This window comes from Tachypleus tridentatus, chromosome 13 (genome assembly GCF_004210375.1).
Source record: "Tachypleus tridentatus isolate NWPU-2018 chromosome 13, ASM421037v1, whole genome shotgun sequence".
NCBI classification, from domain to species: domain Eukaryota; kingdom Metazoa; phylum Arthropoda; class Merostomata; order Xiphosura; family Limulidae; genus Tachypleus; species Tachypleus tridentatus.
In genome coordinates, this window is record NC_134837.1 from 14,521,176 (window position 1) to 14,539,450 (window position 18,275).

Genomic DNA, 18,275 nt, shown 5'->3' on the forward strand with positions numbered 1-18,275 from the left:
TACCTTATATGATAGACCACGTTATCAAAAATCGTTATTGAAGATTGTCCTCGAATTTGGTTACTTCAATATCAATTCTCATCTAACCTTTCATATTTTTAGTTTTTACACCTTAAATCAAGGACAGCAGTCGTTGTAAAGGACAAAGAACTATAGAAGTGTTTTGTCTTTGTTGATTTTCTGTGGAAGTACAAAACGCATACGTTTTGAGAGCTTGTTAAGTTTCTTGACCTTGGTTCTGTGAAACTAAAATGAAATGTTTTGAAAGTTTATACATGAGAGACATCTGAAATTAACCTTATATGAAAACAAATCATTATCTTCATCGTAAGTCAATAACACTTTTTTTTTCAGTTTAATTAATTTAAAACAAAATACTGTTTCCTTCTTGAAACGCATATTGTAGCAAAAATTATTAAAGACAGAATGTGAGGGAACAGTTTTAGAGCAATGATGTTTCTACTTAGACTAAATCATCTAGCAGAACTGATTTAAGCAGCTGTATTTATTCCATACGATTTAGGACAAATGGCATCAAATCAAACAAAATAGCTGCAACTCTTTCAAATTACTGTGCAGAGCATATTGCACAGAAATCATATGTGCACACTCACTATCAGCCACAACTACCATCTGTAATTATATCACAATAGAACTATAATACCTTTCAATGTAAATCTACCATAATTAACACCCGTAATTATGTTAAACCGATATATACAAGTCATACACAGTGTGATAAATTCCGCTGCCATCTTGAATATCAACCAATTTTGATTAGCCATGATGATGTCCTTCAAGATGGTAAACACCAGCATGTTTTTATGTCAACCAATTTTGATGATGATGTCCTTCAAGATGGTAAACACCAGCATGTTTTTATGTCAACCAATTTTGATGATGATGTCCTTCAAGATGGTAAATACCAGCATGTTTTTATGAAAGATGTTTAAAGTTCTGTACGTCACAAAATTTTCAAACACAATTTTAAAAGAATTTCGCAGTTATTAATGTTTTCTAGGTCTATATCTCAATAAACGTTAAAAACCAATACCACATCTTATATATTAAAGAACAATCTGTTTGAAAAATTAAAAGAAAAAAGAATGTGCACAGAAGACATTTTCTCCTGTTCAAAACTGGAAGAAAAGAAAGAGTGGAAGATTCCTGAAAAAATAACCCTAAACATTATACATACAATGTCCTTTTCAGTGAGTTAGGCATAGGAAAATATTCATTGTGCAGTATATCGTGTTTCCGGTTGTCAATTTTGTTTCAATAATTTGCCCTCCTAATATATAATTAGGAGAGAGACAGTAACTACATATTTGTTTCATAAATTATTGTCTACAAAGTTTAGACCAACAAAGCCTGTACTTTAAAAATAATTAGAAGCTCCAATTCACTCGGCTGCTGATATGTGAAATATGTATAATTGAAGTTCTAGTCCGATAATAAAGATTCTTTTAAAGACGTCAATAACACTGTACTTTCACAACTTTAGTAACACTGTACTTTTACAACTTCAAGTTCTAATGTGAATCAGTTATCAACCTCACAGAAAGAAATTTATATTATTCAAATAACTGAATGGAAAAGTTACTTACAAAACTCCCTTTACCCGGCCCGACATGGCCAGGTGGTTAAGGCGCTAGACTCCTAATCCGAAGGTCGTAGGTTCGAATCACCATCACACGAAACATGGTCGCCATTTTAGCCGTGGGGGCGTTATAATGTAACAGTCAATCCCACTATTTTTTGGTAAAAGAGTAGCCCAAGAATTGACGGCAGGTGAGGATAACTAACTGCCTTCCCTCTTGTTTGCACTGTTAAATTAGGGACGGCTAGCGCAGATAGCTCTCGTGTAGCTTCGCGCAAAATAAAAAAAAATAAAAAAACATTGACGAGCAAATTAATTCTGAGTTGATATTATTGCACATCATTTGAGCTAACGATGTCTTTCCTGGCTAGTCTCACACCGATTACGCGTTCACTCCTTTCAACAAATATATTTAATATTCTTGTTCAAATAACGTCCAAAGTTATTCATCGGAATTGAGACGGTTTGTAATGTTCGAAATCTTTGAACGTTCCTGGTCAAATTCTGTAGTTTTTCGATTAATAGGCGTTAATCACAATTTCAGTTTCCTAGGCTTAGAGCATACTAACTGTAGCTGTCTAAAATAAGCTCTTCTTCTCTCTGCTAGCCGTGTTTTACAGGAATCACGTGAGACAATAACATTCACCACAGTTTGTGACAATACTGTCAATTACCCTAACTAGACGAAACTATTCGTGTATTGCAAGTTATGACCAATTACCAGTAATAAATTCTAAGAAGTTAATTTATGTTTAACTCAACTCATAAAATAGTCGTCGAAATTTGTTTTCACGCAGACATAAAATCAAAGTTTAATAGTGAACAATGTTTATTGTGTAATATTAAACGTTGGCTTTATTTCTTTAACACATTTGTGTTAAACTTGCAGGTTTAGACATGATCTTAATTATATTTTATTTTTAATATTTTAAAGGAAAATTAGACGAGAAAGCTTCTCAGCTCCATGCAATCGCCTCGCTACGAGTCCTTCTTGATGCTACAAAATCGAATTCATGTGAACTACAAAATGGCGCTATTGTGGTACACACAACTTCACCTACTGACAAAGAATATCCAGTTTCTTCAACGTGCCCAACTTGTGAAACATCTGTTAATTGCATGTGCAATGGAGTTCAGCCAATTTCTACTGCCACTGCTTTAGCTGATATTCATAATCATGTAACCACCCCAGAGACAAAAACTGTGCGTTTTGACGAAGACGAAGATCCTCATAGAGAAGCCGTCCAGAGAACAGAGGTATGATCTTTTTTTCTGTAGGATGTCGTATGGAAGGAAATATATATAGAGAAATAAGTTTGTGCCAAAATACATTAAAATGAGATCAAATTGCACAATTTAATTTAAAATATAAATCAGACACATAGCACAAATGACTTTGTTTGTTCGTTTGTTTGTTTTTGAATTTCGTACAAAACTACACGAAGGCTATCTGCACTAGCCGTCCCTAATTTGTTAGAGTAAGAAAGGCAGTTAGTAATAATCTTCCATAACCACCTTTTGGGCTACCCTTTTACCAACGAATAGTAGGTTTGACTGTCACATTATAACACCCTTACAGTTGAAAGGGCGAGCATGTTTAGTGTGAAGGGGATTAAAACTCGCGACCCTCAAATTACGAGTCACTTGCACTAATCACCTGGCCATGCCAGGCCCAGCACAGTAGTCTTACACTGCTAAATTAAGAACGGCTAGCATAGATAGCCCTCGTATGGATTTGGGTGAATTCATTAATAAACAAGGTTTATTTAAAACATGACAGTGAAACGGAAGTTCCACTACCAAAACCTTAATAAAACAGCAAGCAGAAATTTGTAAGGTTACAACCACTACAAAAAAGTCAGTGATGACGAGAAAACCCACTTGTAGAAAGATATATATGTAAAAACGGCTGGTGTCACCACGATGACTGAAGAAGGTCGAAACGTTGTTCGATCCTCTACATAAAAATTTTCTCAACCCAAACCAGCCGTTTTTACATATATATTTTTACTACAAAAAGGTGAACTTGCAACATCAAAAGATTATAATGCACGTTATATTGGTTATTCGAGATTTTGTATTTGTTTTTTTAATTATATATTTACCCGTCATTCCCATCTAAGAATAACCAATGATATATCGATTGACTCAGCTGCTAGTTTTATATATATATTATATATTGTTGTCGATGTTCCTAATGGTGTCAGGCCACCTGGTGAAACGTTGTAACACTACAAATAACACTATTTTTATCCGGTAGTCTACTAGTTTTTCAAGCACAAACAAGTTTACTTGTTCTTCCTAAAGTTCTTACTTTTCTCAGGCATGTTTAAACTTTTTCAATCAACATTACAGTTTAAACTTCTCCAATCAGCATTACAGTTTAAACTTTTCCAATCAGCATTACAGTTTAAACTTTTTCAATCAACATTACAGTTTAAACTTTTTCAGTCAACATTACAGTTTAAATTTCTCCAATCAACACTACAGTTTAAACTTCTCCAATCAGCATTACAGTTTAAACTTTTTCAATCAACATTACAGTTTAAACTTTTCCAATCAGCATTACGGTTTAAACTTTTCCAATCAACATTACAGTTTAAACTTTTCCAATCAACATTACAGTTTAAACTTCTCCAATCAACATTACAGTTTAAACTTCTCCAATCAGCATTACAGTTTAAACTTTTTCAATCAACATTACAGTTTAAACTTCTCCAATCAGCATTACAGTTTAAACTTCTCCAATCAACATTACAGTTTAAACTTTTCCAATCAACATTACAGTTTAAACTTCTCCAATCAGCATTACAGTTTAAACTTTTTCAATCAACATTACAGTTTAAACTTTTCCAATCAACATTACAGTTTAAACTTTTCCAATCAACATTACAGTTTAAACTTCTCCAATCAACATTACAGTTTAAACTTTTCCAATCAGCATTACAGTTTAAACTTTTCCAATCAACATTACAGTTTAAACTTTTCCAATCAACATTACAGTTTAAACTTCTCCAATCAACATTACAGTTTAAACTTTTCCAATCAACATTACAGTTTAAACTTCTCCAATCAACATTACAGTTTAAACTTTTCCAATCAACATTACAGTTTAAACTTTTCCAATCAACATTACAGTTTAAACTTTTCCAATCAACATTACAGTTTAAACTTTTCCAATCAACATTACAGTTTAAACTTTTCCAATCAACATTACAGTTTAAACTTCTCCAATCAACATTACAGTTTAAACTTTTTCAATCAACATTACAGTTTAAACTTTTCCAATCAACATTACAGTTTAAACTTTTCCAATCAACATTACAGTTTAAACTTTTCCAATCAACATTACAGTTTAAACTTTTCCAATCAACATTACAGTTTAAACTTTTCCAATCAACATTACAGTTTAAACTTTTCCAATCAACATTACAGTTTAAACTTTTCCAATCAACATTACAGTTTAAACTTTTCCAATCAACATTACAGTTTAAACTTTTCCAATCAACATTACAGTTTAAACAGTTTTTTCCAATCAACATTACAGTTTAAACTTTTCCAATCAACATTACAGTTTAAACTTTTCCAATCAACATTACAGTTTAAACTTTTCCAATCAACATTACAGTTTAAACTTTTCAATCAACATTACAGTTTAAACTTTTCCAATCAACATTACAGTTTAAACTTTTCCAATCAACATTACAGTTTAAACTTTTCCAATCAACATTACAGTTTAAACTTTTCCAATCAACATTACAGTTTAAACTTTTCCAATCAACATTACAGTTTAAACTTTCCAATCAACATTACAGTTTAAACTTTTCCAATCAACATTACAGTTTAAACTTTTCCAATCAACATTACTTTTCCAATCAACATTACAGTTTAAACTTTTCCAATCAACATTACAGTTTAAACTTTTCCAATCAACATTACAGTTTAAACTTTTTCAATCAACATTACAGTTTAAACTTTTCCAATCAACATTACAGTTTAAACTTTTCCAATCAACATTACAGTTTAAACTTTTCCAATCACATTACAGTTTAAACTTTTCCAATCAACATTACAGTTTAAACTTTTCCAATCAACATTACAGTTTAAACTTTTTCAACATTACAGTTTAAACTTTCCAATCAACATTACAGTTTAAACTTTTCCAATCAACATTACAGTTTAAACTTTTTCAATCCAATCATCACATTACAGTTTAAACTTTTCAATCACATTCAACATTACAGTTTAAACTTCTCCAATCAACATTACAGTTTAAACTTTTCCAATTTACAGTTTAAACTTTTCCAATCACATTACAGTTTAAACTTTTCCAATCAACATTACAGTTTAAACTTTTTCAATCAACATTACAGTTTAAACTTTTCCAATCAACATTACAGTTTAAACTTTTTCAATCAACATTACAGTTTAAACTTTTCCAATCAGCATTACAGTTTAAACTTTTCCAATCAACATTACAGTTTAAACTTCTCCAATCAACATTACAGTTTAAACTTTTCCAATCAACATTACAGTTTAAACTTTTCCAATCAACATTACAGTTTAAACTTTTCCAATCAACATTACAGTTTAAACTTTTTCAATCAACATTACGGTTTAAACTTCTCCAATCAACATTACAGTTTAAACTTTTTCAATCAACATTACGGTTTAAACTTCTCCAATCAACATTACAGTTTAAACGTTTTCAATCAACATTACAGTTTAAACTTTTCCAATCAACATTACAGTTTAAACTTTTCCAATCAACATTACAGTTTTAAAAAATATTTTTCTCAACTTTTATCTCGTAAATGAGAAAATAGTTTTTGCTTTCATAAGATAAGTATAACACACACTTAAGGTCTGCTATTTACGAATCGAAAACAGAGCCTCTTATGTTAAATGATCCTTTGGTCATCTGTAAATAAACAAAATACGTTGTTATCTGCTTTATTTTGGTAAAAAGTGTTAACACCCATACCAGCCGTGCTGAGATACAATGAAACTAGGTGATTAATGGTATTTACTTAATGTTCTAGATCGAAAACACAGTTAGCTCCCTAACGTCGTTAGCCGAGAATTCTCTCAGTGATTCAAGTCAAACAAATCCCGTTGATGACGATAAAGACGACAACAACGACAGCTTGAAGAAAAAAACCACGAAAAACATTACGTCATCCAGTTCATACGAAATTACGGCTGACACCGGACAATCGACGTCTGCTGGCTCTGTTCCTGCCCAAATGGTAAGTTTAATTGTTATAGTGAGAACTGAAAAACATGGATTAACAGAAGGCCGTACCTCTCCCTTTCCTCGCTTGTTTCTTTCTTATAATGTAAATAAAACAAGCGAGTTAGAAAATTAAAATTATATTACGTCACTGTTAGTAATATGTGATGTATATGTAAATGTTCATAGAACGAGTGCCCCTTAAAGCCTTGGAACGAGATTATGTTTTAATGTAGAATTGGTCTTAAAGCTTCTTTTTATTATATAAATAACTGGCGTAACATTACGGCATATCTTGATTTTTTTCTTCTGCTGTCTGTTATTACTAATAGTTATTACAAATGATGGTTTATATACGACAGTTTTACAAACTTAGAAACAACACTGAGTCTTATTCCAGTCTAAAACTGAATATTTTAACGACGATCTAAGTTAACAAAGAGCAACTTAATTCTGAGTTGATATTGTTGCACACTAACGACGCCTTTCTTGACTAGCCTAACACCAGTTAGAAGTTCACTTCTTACTGAAGAACATATTTAATGTCCGGATAGAAACAGTAACGTCCGCAGTATTTCACTGAAGTTGAACGGTTTGTGATGTTTGAAATGTATAATGATCCTGGTCAATTTCTGTAGTTTTCCGATTGATAGACGTTAATCACGATTATAGCTTCCTACGCTTATAACACACTGGCTGTAGCTGGCCAATAATACTGTCCTTCTTTTCGCCTTACTTTCATACAAATCACGCAAGTCTCTAGAACCTTCATCAATATTCTCGCACGCTTTTGTCAAAAAAGTATTGTTGATTTTATACTTTCAAAAATTCTCTACAGCTCTCGAGAACAGGCGGGAGTTGGGCAATACACAATCAAGAATATAAGTCACATGCGAAAGAGAAAACTATACAGAAACAAATGTAGACAGTAAAATAAATGTACAACAGTAAATCTGTTACAATTTACAATGCATAAATACATAATGTTAAATTTACACTACATGAGTAAATCATGTTAAAATTAAACCGTATGAACACATATTGTTAAATTTGCTATTTGAAAAATGAATTGACGGTGCATTACTTTCGTTTATACGATTCCTTGCAACTTTAATAATGGACTTCATAATTAATGAAATGAAACGTTTTTATCTTAATTAAAACTCAAACTTTACAGCTTTAGCTTTAAAAACCATTTTTGGAATTGTGACACGATTCGACTAATACGTAACAACCCTGACATCATTACACGAGTTTTCTAACAATAGTATCGTTATTAGCAACAATTATGACCTCATTACACAAGTTCTCTTACACTACTATCGTTATTAGCAACAATTATGACCTCATTACACAAGTTCTCTTACACTAGTATCGTTATTAGCAACAACCTTGACCTCAGTACACAAGTTCTCTTACACTAGTATCGTTATTAGCAACAACCTTGACCTCATTACACAAGTTCTCTAACAATAGTATCGTTACCAACAACAACTTTGACCTGATTATACAAATTCTTTTAAACTAGTATCGTTATTAGCGACAACCATGACCTCATTATACAAGTTCTCTACACACCATCTCAATTTCTTCTTACCGCCGTGATACTGACAACTAGGAGCTCTCTAATTCATTCACAAAATATTTTATATCATCAACTGAACTACGGTCATACGGATAAAGATATGTGGAACTTAATTTTGTAACGTAGTATCTTCAAAATGTTATTTGAGATTCGTTACAAAAAGCTGGATATTTGTGCTTAAGTACTGTAATGTATATGTGTGTGTGTGACAATAAATGTTAAGTGAATTCAATAAAATGTCTAATATAACGAAAAGAAAACAAAATATGCCACATGAATTCATTGTTATTGTATTTATGAAATATAATATTAGCAAGTGGTTCGTGACGTAATTCTTCGGGAATATCTGAGGAAGAACAAATTTAAAAACTGTTAAACGAAAGCAAATAAACAAAATTTAATAAACTGTCCGTAACTACAAGAAAACAACAAAGGTTTACATAATATAAACGGAACTATTCATATGTCACGATCTACGCCCACATTTTAACAATTAAAGTATATTTCTTTTGCGAAGAAAATCCCAAGCTGATGTATTTTGATGTAATATATATTTTTTATTTCGGTTTACTGGTTGTTTAGAGCAAAACTACTAAGCTATCTGCGCCAGTTTATTTGGGTATTAAACACAATTGTAGGTTTGACTGGTTTACTTTAAATTTCGCGCAAAGCTACGTGAGGGTGATGTGGAAGGCAACTCATTCACCAACAAAAAGTGATGTTGACCCTGGTATTATTTTGCGTTACTTTATTACCACAGTTTTTACTGGTTTTTTCTAGTTGTTTTTAAAATCTTCCCTTTCCTTTGTTATAAATTAGTGAAGTTGTACATTTCTTTTTCTGTATTTACTTTCATCAATATGTATTTTACCCACACAGATCTTGTGAGTAATAATGGTGTCTCGTATTTACAGAGATAACTTGATCATTTCAGAAGCAACACGGTTGACCCACGTTTCACACTTATATTCTGGACAGAATTCTTTCTTTCAGTACTCCAAATTATGAAAAATCAAGTGAAGTTTTACAATTGCACTAGCAGGATCTATGGGGTGGTTTTCAGGGTAATGATGCTTCGGATGGTGGACTAGTAGAAACGGTGGGATAGTTTCCAGGGTAAAGTAGTTAGAGATGATGGATAGTAGGATATGTGGGGTGGTTTTCAGGGTAATGATACTTTCAGATGGTGGACTAGTAGAAATGGTGTGATGGTTTCCAGGATAAAGTTGTTAGAGATGATGGATAGTAGGATCTGTGGGGTGGTTATCAGGGTAAAGTTGTTAGAGATGATGGACAGTAGGATCTGTTGGGTGGTTTTCAGCGTAAGGGTATTGGAAGAGGTGGACTGCTAGGATCTGTGGAATAGTTTTCAGGTTAAGGTTTCTGGAGATGGTGGGCTGGTAGGATCTGTGGGATGTTATGTTTTTCAGGTTAAGGTTGCCTCAGATGGTGGACTAGTAGGATCTATAGGATAGTTTCCAGCGTAAGGCTTCTGGAGATTGTGGACTAGTAGGATTTGTGGGATGATTTCTAGGGGAAGGTTGCTTCAGATGGTGAAGTAGTAGGATCTGTGGGATGGTTTCCAGCGTAAGGTTGATTCAGATGGTGGAGTAGTAGGATCTGTGAGATGGTTTCATGGGTAAGGTTTCTGACTATTGTGGACTAGCAGGATCTGTGGGATGGTTTTCAGGTAAGGGCACCACGTAAACAGTCTAGGTAGATGGATATTTGAAAAACCTGTAAATATATTCATTAAAGACAGATTAAACTATACTTCCATACTGGAAAGAATATTTTGGAGACTGGGAATAAAACTCACCATCATAAATAGGAGACCAAAATAAATTTAAAACATGATCATTCAAATAATAGTATTAAAAATATATTTTAAAAATTAGGCGAACAGAGTCACTAAAACGTTTAAATCATATTATTCAAATGTTGAAAGGGAAGATTATGATCTAACGGAAATTATTGAAACTTAATTAAATTTGAAAACAGTCCTAATAGGAGCTATTAAGAAATTATGGGTTATGTATCAATTAATAACCAGTTATTATACAAAGGATGAACTGGAACCTGTTCACATTTAAGACAAAAATATTAGTCAAAATATCTTTAGTTATAAGACTACCTGATTAAAAAATGATGTTAAATGATGTTATGGTAACGATACTAGTGTGTAGAGAACGTATATAATGAGGTCATGGTTGTTAACAATAACGATACTAGTGTGTAGAGAACGTATGTAATGAGGTCAAGGTGGCTAACAATAACGATACTAGTGTGTAGAGAACGTGTATAATGAGGTCATGGTTGTTAACAATAACGATATTAGTGTGAAGAGAACGTATGTAATGAGGTCATGGTTGTTAACAATAACGATACTAGTGTGTAGAGAACGTGTATAATGAGGTCATGGTTGTTAACAATAACGATATTAGTGTGTAGAGAACGTATGTAATAAGGTCAAGGTGGCTAACAATAACGATACTAGTGTGTAGAGAACGTGTATAATGAGGTCATGGTTGTTAACAATAACGATACTAGTGTGTAGAGAACGTATGTAATAAGGTCAAGGTGGCTAACAATAACGATACTAGTGTGTAGAGAACGTGTATAATGAGGTCATGGTTGTTAACAATAAAGATATTAGTGTGTGGAGAACGTATGTAATAAGGTCAAGGTTGCTAACAATAACGATACTAGTGTGTAGAGAACGTATGTAATGAGGTCATGGTTGTTAACAATAACGATATTAGTGTGTAGAGAACGTATGTAATAAGGTCAAGGTTGCTAACAATAACGATACTAGTGTGTAGAGAACGTGTATAATGAGGTCATGGTTGTTAACAATAACGATATTAGTGTGTAGGGAACGTATGTAATGAGGTCAAAGTTGTTAACAATAACGATATTAGTGTGTAGAGAACACACTATGATGTCAGGGTTGTTACGTATTAGTCGAATTGTGTCACAATTTCAAAAATGGTTTTTAAAGCTAAGCCAATAAAGTTTAAGTGTTAAGTAAGATAAAAGCGTTTCATTTCAGTAATTAATAAAACCTGGTTGTATTCTAGCTATTTGTGAAACATATACTTATCATAATAAATTTAATATAGCTCAAGATATCCATGAGGGAACGTACGTGCCACTAGGTAGCAAAACAATAGTTCCAAATTCCTTCTTAAGCTAACAAAAGTAAATACAACATTAAAATATTAAGGTGTGCTACTCATTTGAAATGTTTATATAAGAATATCTTATAACAAGATAGATTGACAATGGTTTGAATTTTCTTTTTAAGGAATTACCACTAAGCGCCATTCCGGAGCAAGAACAGTCGACTGACACTCCGCTTGATATGTCTTGGCCTGACACCTGGCGAAAAAGATTAAACTACATCCTCTTGGGTCCAATTATTATTCCATTATGGTTGACCCTACCGGATGTTCGTAAGGAGGTATTTATTGTGCCAAATTAGAATATGATAAACGCTATTTAGCTTATTTATATCAATGATAACCAAGTGAACTTACTGGTTAAAGTTTAAGTGCTACAAAAGAAGTCATTACTCCACGGTGTTGTTCTTAATGTAATATTTCCCATTCTAATTATGACTATATTTTATATTTCAAATTTAATGTCAGCGTAAGAGAAAATAACATTATAGAAAAAATTAAAGGTAAAAGAATGCTTTTTAAATTTGAATTAATTTTTTATCCCGAAAAATAATGGCACACCCTAGATATTTTTAAGCACTTTATAATAATTATAATGAATGTTAATTAGAACTAAACACAGAAAGTCATGAAATATGTGAGAAATATTTTAATCCGAAGAATTCTTGCAATTGACAGGAAATTTCAGAGGATTTTACTTACCAATCATCATATGGAAATTAATCCTCAAAACTGAGACCTTTCGACGTCTCTTGTCCAATTTTTCATAGTTTATAAACCCAAAATAATAAAAGGTGTTGTGTCCTTTTTGTCCACTGTAGTTTATTTTTATTGGTGGTGGTATGTTGCTACTTTTCTCATTTGAATTGCATCATAAGCTGGCAAACAACAATTTATAAGCATAATGAAGTGAATTATTTTTGATGGAACATATTACGTGTTTAAAAATGAATTGAGTTTATCTTGTTATCCTTGAAGAATAAATACCAATGCTATTTCGAAACATGTATTTACAAAACCAATAAATCGCTTTGTTATGTTTACAAATAATTGTGTATCGAGTTATTATTACATTAGCATAATGTGCTTCCTTACTTAAGTACTTGAGAATTAACGAAATCGTGGATATTGTATTCTTTCCCTAGAAAAAGAGACGTTGGTTCGCCATTTCGTTTATCGGTAGCATTTGCTGGATAGCGTTTTTTTCGTACCTGATGGTTTGGTGGGCTTCTCTGACTGGAGAAACTGCTGGGATACCAAACGAAGTATGCTATAGTGTTCAATGTTTTCGATATTGTTTTCTTAAAAACACACTTTATATTTCATCTCTGGAAAGTCTATTATAATTTATTTTATCATGTGCAAAACACATAACATTGTAGTGCATCTTTACAACACTTCAAAGAATTCTTAACACAAATGAGGATTGGTGAACTTTTCTCCAATTTCCCAACTGATGATGTATTAGGTTGAGGAATAATTCGTGAGTGTTTTTAAATAATTTCATTCAAGCATTACATGCAAGACTATACAATACTTCAATGCATGAACACATTACACCCAAAACATTTATTATGATACGTTATTTCATGTAATACCTAGGTATATAGTATGCATTGTTTTAAACGAAATTGCAAGAAATTAAATGCGAAAAGCAGATGGTGTCGAAAATGCTCGATTTTGTCCACTTAACATTCCATTTAATGAGCTGAAAATGAAAGCAAAAATTAAAGACATATGAAAATCAAACACACCATCTATTAGAGCAAAAAATTATCTACCAAATGACATGAAATATTTTGGTGGTGACAACGCCACCAGGCCATACTAAGTTCGGTCATTTTGTTAATTTAATTTTACCATATGTAAACTCGGTGTAGTGATACAGTTTCAATCAGAAGCAAAATTATTGTTTAATGTTATTGTTTTTTGGTTCTTTTCTCTAGACAAGTAACAACTCTTAATAAATTGCCAGGCAACCATATTCAGTTTCTTTACTGAAGACACAATTAACCACACATACACATAAAACAATCTAGATGTTACTTTTATGTTACTGTTTAATTCCAAAGTACCATATATAAGTTAGTTAAGTGAAAATGGTATAAAAATTAATATAAGATTGTGGTTTTCCTTGATCAGTTTTTCACACATCTACATCAATACCTATAAACGGAACTGTAACAGCTATAAGTAGACTGTGCAAATCAGCACAAAGTAGTGAAAAGAATACACTAATACGAACTTCACGTTTTAATAAGACAAACAGTATGAAAAACACATATCAATTATAAAAATAAAAGATATAAGTTTTTTTTGTGAATTTGTTTTGCTAATTCGAGTGTTGTGTACGCTCATTGCAAGTCAAATATTACATAAACGGCTACGAATTTGACACACCTACAAACTGTATAATTTTAAGCATACTTGTACCTATTATTGGTGCATAAAAATCGTTTCCTTACCTTAATGCATTTTCATTGTCCTGTAATAGTCTATTGCTACGTGCTTGGTGTTATGTTTCAGCATGTCTGTTGATAATGGACAGAAAGCAGTGAACATTTCTATCAATACTGGTCAGTAATCTTATTCAATTTTAAAACGATACAATGTTACACTGCGTTATATTAACAGAACTAAGTTATTGCTGAATATATCCTTCATAATTTTAAATTCTAATGCGCATGCCTAAAAAAGTAGCAATAGAAGCGATTTTTTTTCCATTTGTTTTACTTTGGTGACATTTTATTATGGTTCTCTTCCCTGACAAACAATGTTTTCTTCTGTTGCGTCTGATTAATTGTAATATTTTGAGTTGTTTCTGACTTCCTTGATGTGTGAAACTTTGGTTCACTTTGATATCAGTTAAGAAGAATAGCTCTATTAACATTATTGTGAATGTTTTAAAACTTTGGGTTTCGAAGCTCGAAAACATGGTTCAAACCTGTGAAATACCACAAAATATCCTCTGGACTTTAATACGTGGGTGTGGTATAAGGGCAACAGTAAATACCTTAGCGTTGATGTTGGCTGTAATGCGTTGTTAACCGGAAGTTTTCCTTTTGTTCAGCAGTTAAAAATTAGGGACGGCGACAGCTAGTCTTAGTAGCTTTGTTATCAACAATAAAATTCAAATATAAAAACACAAATTAATTTAAATTTATGCGTTCTAAATCTTAAGAGTAATCAAGCCAGTTTGTTAGAAATAAAGTTAGTACTAAAAATAGGTGGTTAGACCTATATTACAAAAACACCATTGACTGTATAGATACAATTAGATCACGTTTAAAGAATGTGGGACTTGTTCTAAAATACACTTTACTTGCTTAATATATGTCCAACAGACTGCATATTTTTTAATGCTCAATTTAGTAAACTTAAAGTTAGCTGTTTGTTGTTGAACAAAATTTTGTTCCGAAAATTCATGACTTAACTAACGAAATTTTACTTTTTGTATATATACTAAATACTGTTGTACATTTAACATTAATATCGCAAGGAGGACGCACGAATCTTACTGGCTAGTATCGCTGTTTTTTATTTAATTATTTAACTTCTTCTTCCATTAAAAAGATATATATATTTTTAGGTTATGGGTTTGACATTTCTGGCGGCCGGTACAAGTATTCCCGATTTAATTACTAGTGTATTGGTAGCCCGAAAAGGATTTGGAGATATGGCGGTATCCAGTTCTATTGGAAGTAATATATTTGATGTAGCTATGGGGTAAGTAATGGAGCTCTCAAATACAAGAAGCGTTTTTATGAACACACGATAAGTAAAGTTGTTACACATGCACACTTTTTAATATTTTTATACAGTAAAGAAAGAAGACCGTACATAAAAATTCGTTGTTTAGACTTCAACAGTAAACGATGAATTTTTTTTAACTTATAAACAAATTAAAATCCATTTTTATTTCTTAAGCTACATAACATTTTATCTATTAAATAGACAAATAAGTTTTACTTTTATTTAGAATATTTTTATTCATCGTGGTAGCGTCTCATTCGAACAAACACATTGCTGTATTTTATTCTTGCTTATGAAAAGTAAATGCTATAAAGTCAAATAACAACTGCTTAATATTCTTAAACATTTTTACCGGCTGTTGTTACGTGTTATAATCTCAAATAGCCTCATCCTGAATTAAATCTTTATTTAAATTTAGAAGTTAATTAACTGTTAATCAGTATCAAATGTATGATGTTTGAAAGATTTATACCCACAGTTTTCTTTTTTAACACAAATGTATTTCAATTTACAAACGCTAATAGAATTTATACTAACGGTTATTACAAGACTCACTCCGCTAAAACCGGGTTTCGATACCCGTGGTGGGTAGAGCACTGATGACTCAATGTGTAACTTCGTGTTTAATTCCAAACAAACAGTTATTACAAATAATGATTTATATATAAAAGTTGTATAAACTTACCAACAATATTGAGTCTTCTATCTTGTGTGGAACTGAATCGTTTATGGACGGTTCACGATGAGCGAATTAATTTCAAGTTAATATTGGTACAGTTCACTCAAAGGGTAGCTAGCTAACTCTTTTATGGCCCCCAGTGGCACAGCAATATGTCTACGGACTTACACCACTAAAATCCATGTTTCGATACCCGTAGCAGGCAGAGTACTGATAGCCCATTTTGTAACTTTGTGCTTAACTTCAAACAAAGCTCTTCGATCAAACGTGAATTTTTCACCACTGGAGTTATCTAACGTTTTTGTAGAAACACTAACGTCCGACGGTACTCTACTGAAGTTAAACGGTTTGTAATGTTAAAAATCTATAAATATTCCTGTTCAGGTACCTGTAGTTTCCAAATTAATAAGTGTTAATCACAGTTATAGCTTCAGAGGTTTATACCAACTGTAGCAAACGAACAATACGAACTGTCTCTTGACGCGTCAGGTTGTTAACTATAGGCGAAGTTGTAGAATTTTCAGTTGCCAACAGTACGCTAGTACTTTCGTAAACCCTATATTATTGATTCTTACACTCGATAATCTGATACAAATTAGTGAATAGACAGGAACTTCGCAATGCAGCTTTAATAGTATAAGCTATGTGCGTTTCTAAATATATATTTCTCTGAAACGGACGTTCATATTACAATAAATGTATGGTAACAAGTCCAGCATATTATAAAACGTTTGTTTATTTTACTCAGTATTTCACTAGATTTACCTGGAACCATCAGGCGGGTGGTTAGCTTTAGTTTTAGTATTCAACCTGAAGATGTGAGGTAATCTTCAGGTAAACCTTGTGAAACACTGAATAAAATAAACTATATACAACCAATAAAAACTTGTGTGAAATTTAAAGACAAACTTCTTTCTAATATTTAATTTCCACGTGCTTGGTATGTTCCCAGTTAAGCTACCTCAAATAACTTACGCAAGTTAAACAATAAATGGTCATTTTTAAATTTTGATATTCGGTTTAATTTTCTTTCTACGTATATTTTTAATTCCGGATTCAATTATAAAGAAATTTACATAGGTGAGATTACACGGTTGTCAAGTGATAGATTTTGATAATACCTTCGACTTGTACATATAGATACTATTGACATCCCTGTTCCAAACACTTTAGCTCCCAATTACAATGAAATCAACTAAACGAATATCCTTTTCCTAAAACATGCCCTAAACATGAAAGCTTAGAGCACATACGTATATTTAAGTTAAATTATCTGCCATCCCGTGCAATAAACCACGATTCTTTTTGAAGTGATTAAAGCTTTTTGTGGCTCTATTACACCATTTTCAATCTTTCACTAGACCTCACTACAATTTCTTTTAGAGATACTATATTGGTCTCTTTGTTTTATTTAACACTGTAAACTATACCGCTCATTTTTTTATTTTTAATCATTGCGATCTCAGTTTGTTTCTACGTGATCTTTTTTGTTGTTTGTTGTTCTGCTATAATTTTCTTGTTTTTCCTCCTCTATATCGTAATTATTTTATCACATTTAACGGTTACTCACACCAACAAATTAACATAAAAATGTTTAGTTTAATATACATACATGCCTCGCATTCTTTTCATCATATTGTACTTTTTTTTCATGTTCGGTTAAATTATATACATGGTTTGTAGTTTAATTAGAGTGTTTCTTAAATCTGACGAAAGGATTGCGGAAATAAATTCTTGTTTTATTTATATGTGTATCGTTCGTAGCTTTTTCTGGAGGCCCATCATGACCAGGTGGGTTAAGGCGTTCGATTCGCAATCTGAGGTTCGCGCGTTCGAATCCTCGTCGCACCAAACATGCTCGTCCTTTCAGCCGTGGGTGCTTCATTATGTGACGGTCATTCCCACTATTCGTTGATAAATGAGTAGCCCAATAGTTGGTGGTGTGTGGTGATGACTAGCTGCCTTCCCTCTAGTCTTACACTGCTAAATTAGGGACGGCTAGTGCAGATAGCCCTCGTGTAGCTTTGAGTGAAATTCAAAAACCTCACAAAAGCTTTTTTGTTGAAACAGTAAGCCGAATTTGGCGCCTTCAGGGTACAGTTGTTGCAGAGGGTAGTATAGCCTATTACGTTTAAGGCTTTTTAAATAAGCCGATAAATAAATACTGCCTATAAAACTTACAGCTTTGTAAATTTCAAGCTCTTAATAATTATACAATATCTTAATTTTATTAACAAACTATA

At 32.2% G+C, this 18,275-nt stretch overlaps 1 protein-coding gene across 1 annotated transcript in view; it reads left to right on the forward strand.

Moving 5' to 3' along the window:
* The window catches only part of LOC143240683 (sodium/potassium/calcium exchanger Nckx30C-like), a gene marked incomplete at its 5' end in the record, with an annotated part of 99,543 nt that overhangs the window by 73,191 nt on the left and 8,077 nt on the right, over positions 1-18,275 (forward strand). Inside the window, 5 exon segments of the mRNA XM_076483507.1 lie at positions 2,535-2,857; positions 6,643-6,849; positions 11,726-11,881; positions 12,746-12,865; positions 15,190-15,326. Of these exon segments, the coding sequence (XP_076339622.1) occupies positions 2,535-2,857; positions 6,643-6,849; positions 11,726-11,881; positions 12,746-12,865; positions 15,190-15,326 (943 nt within the window).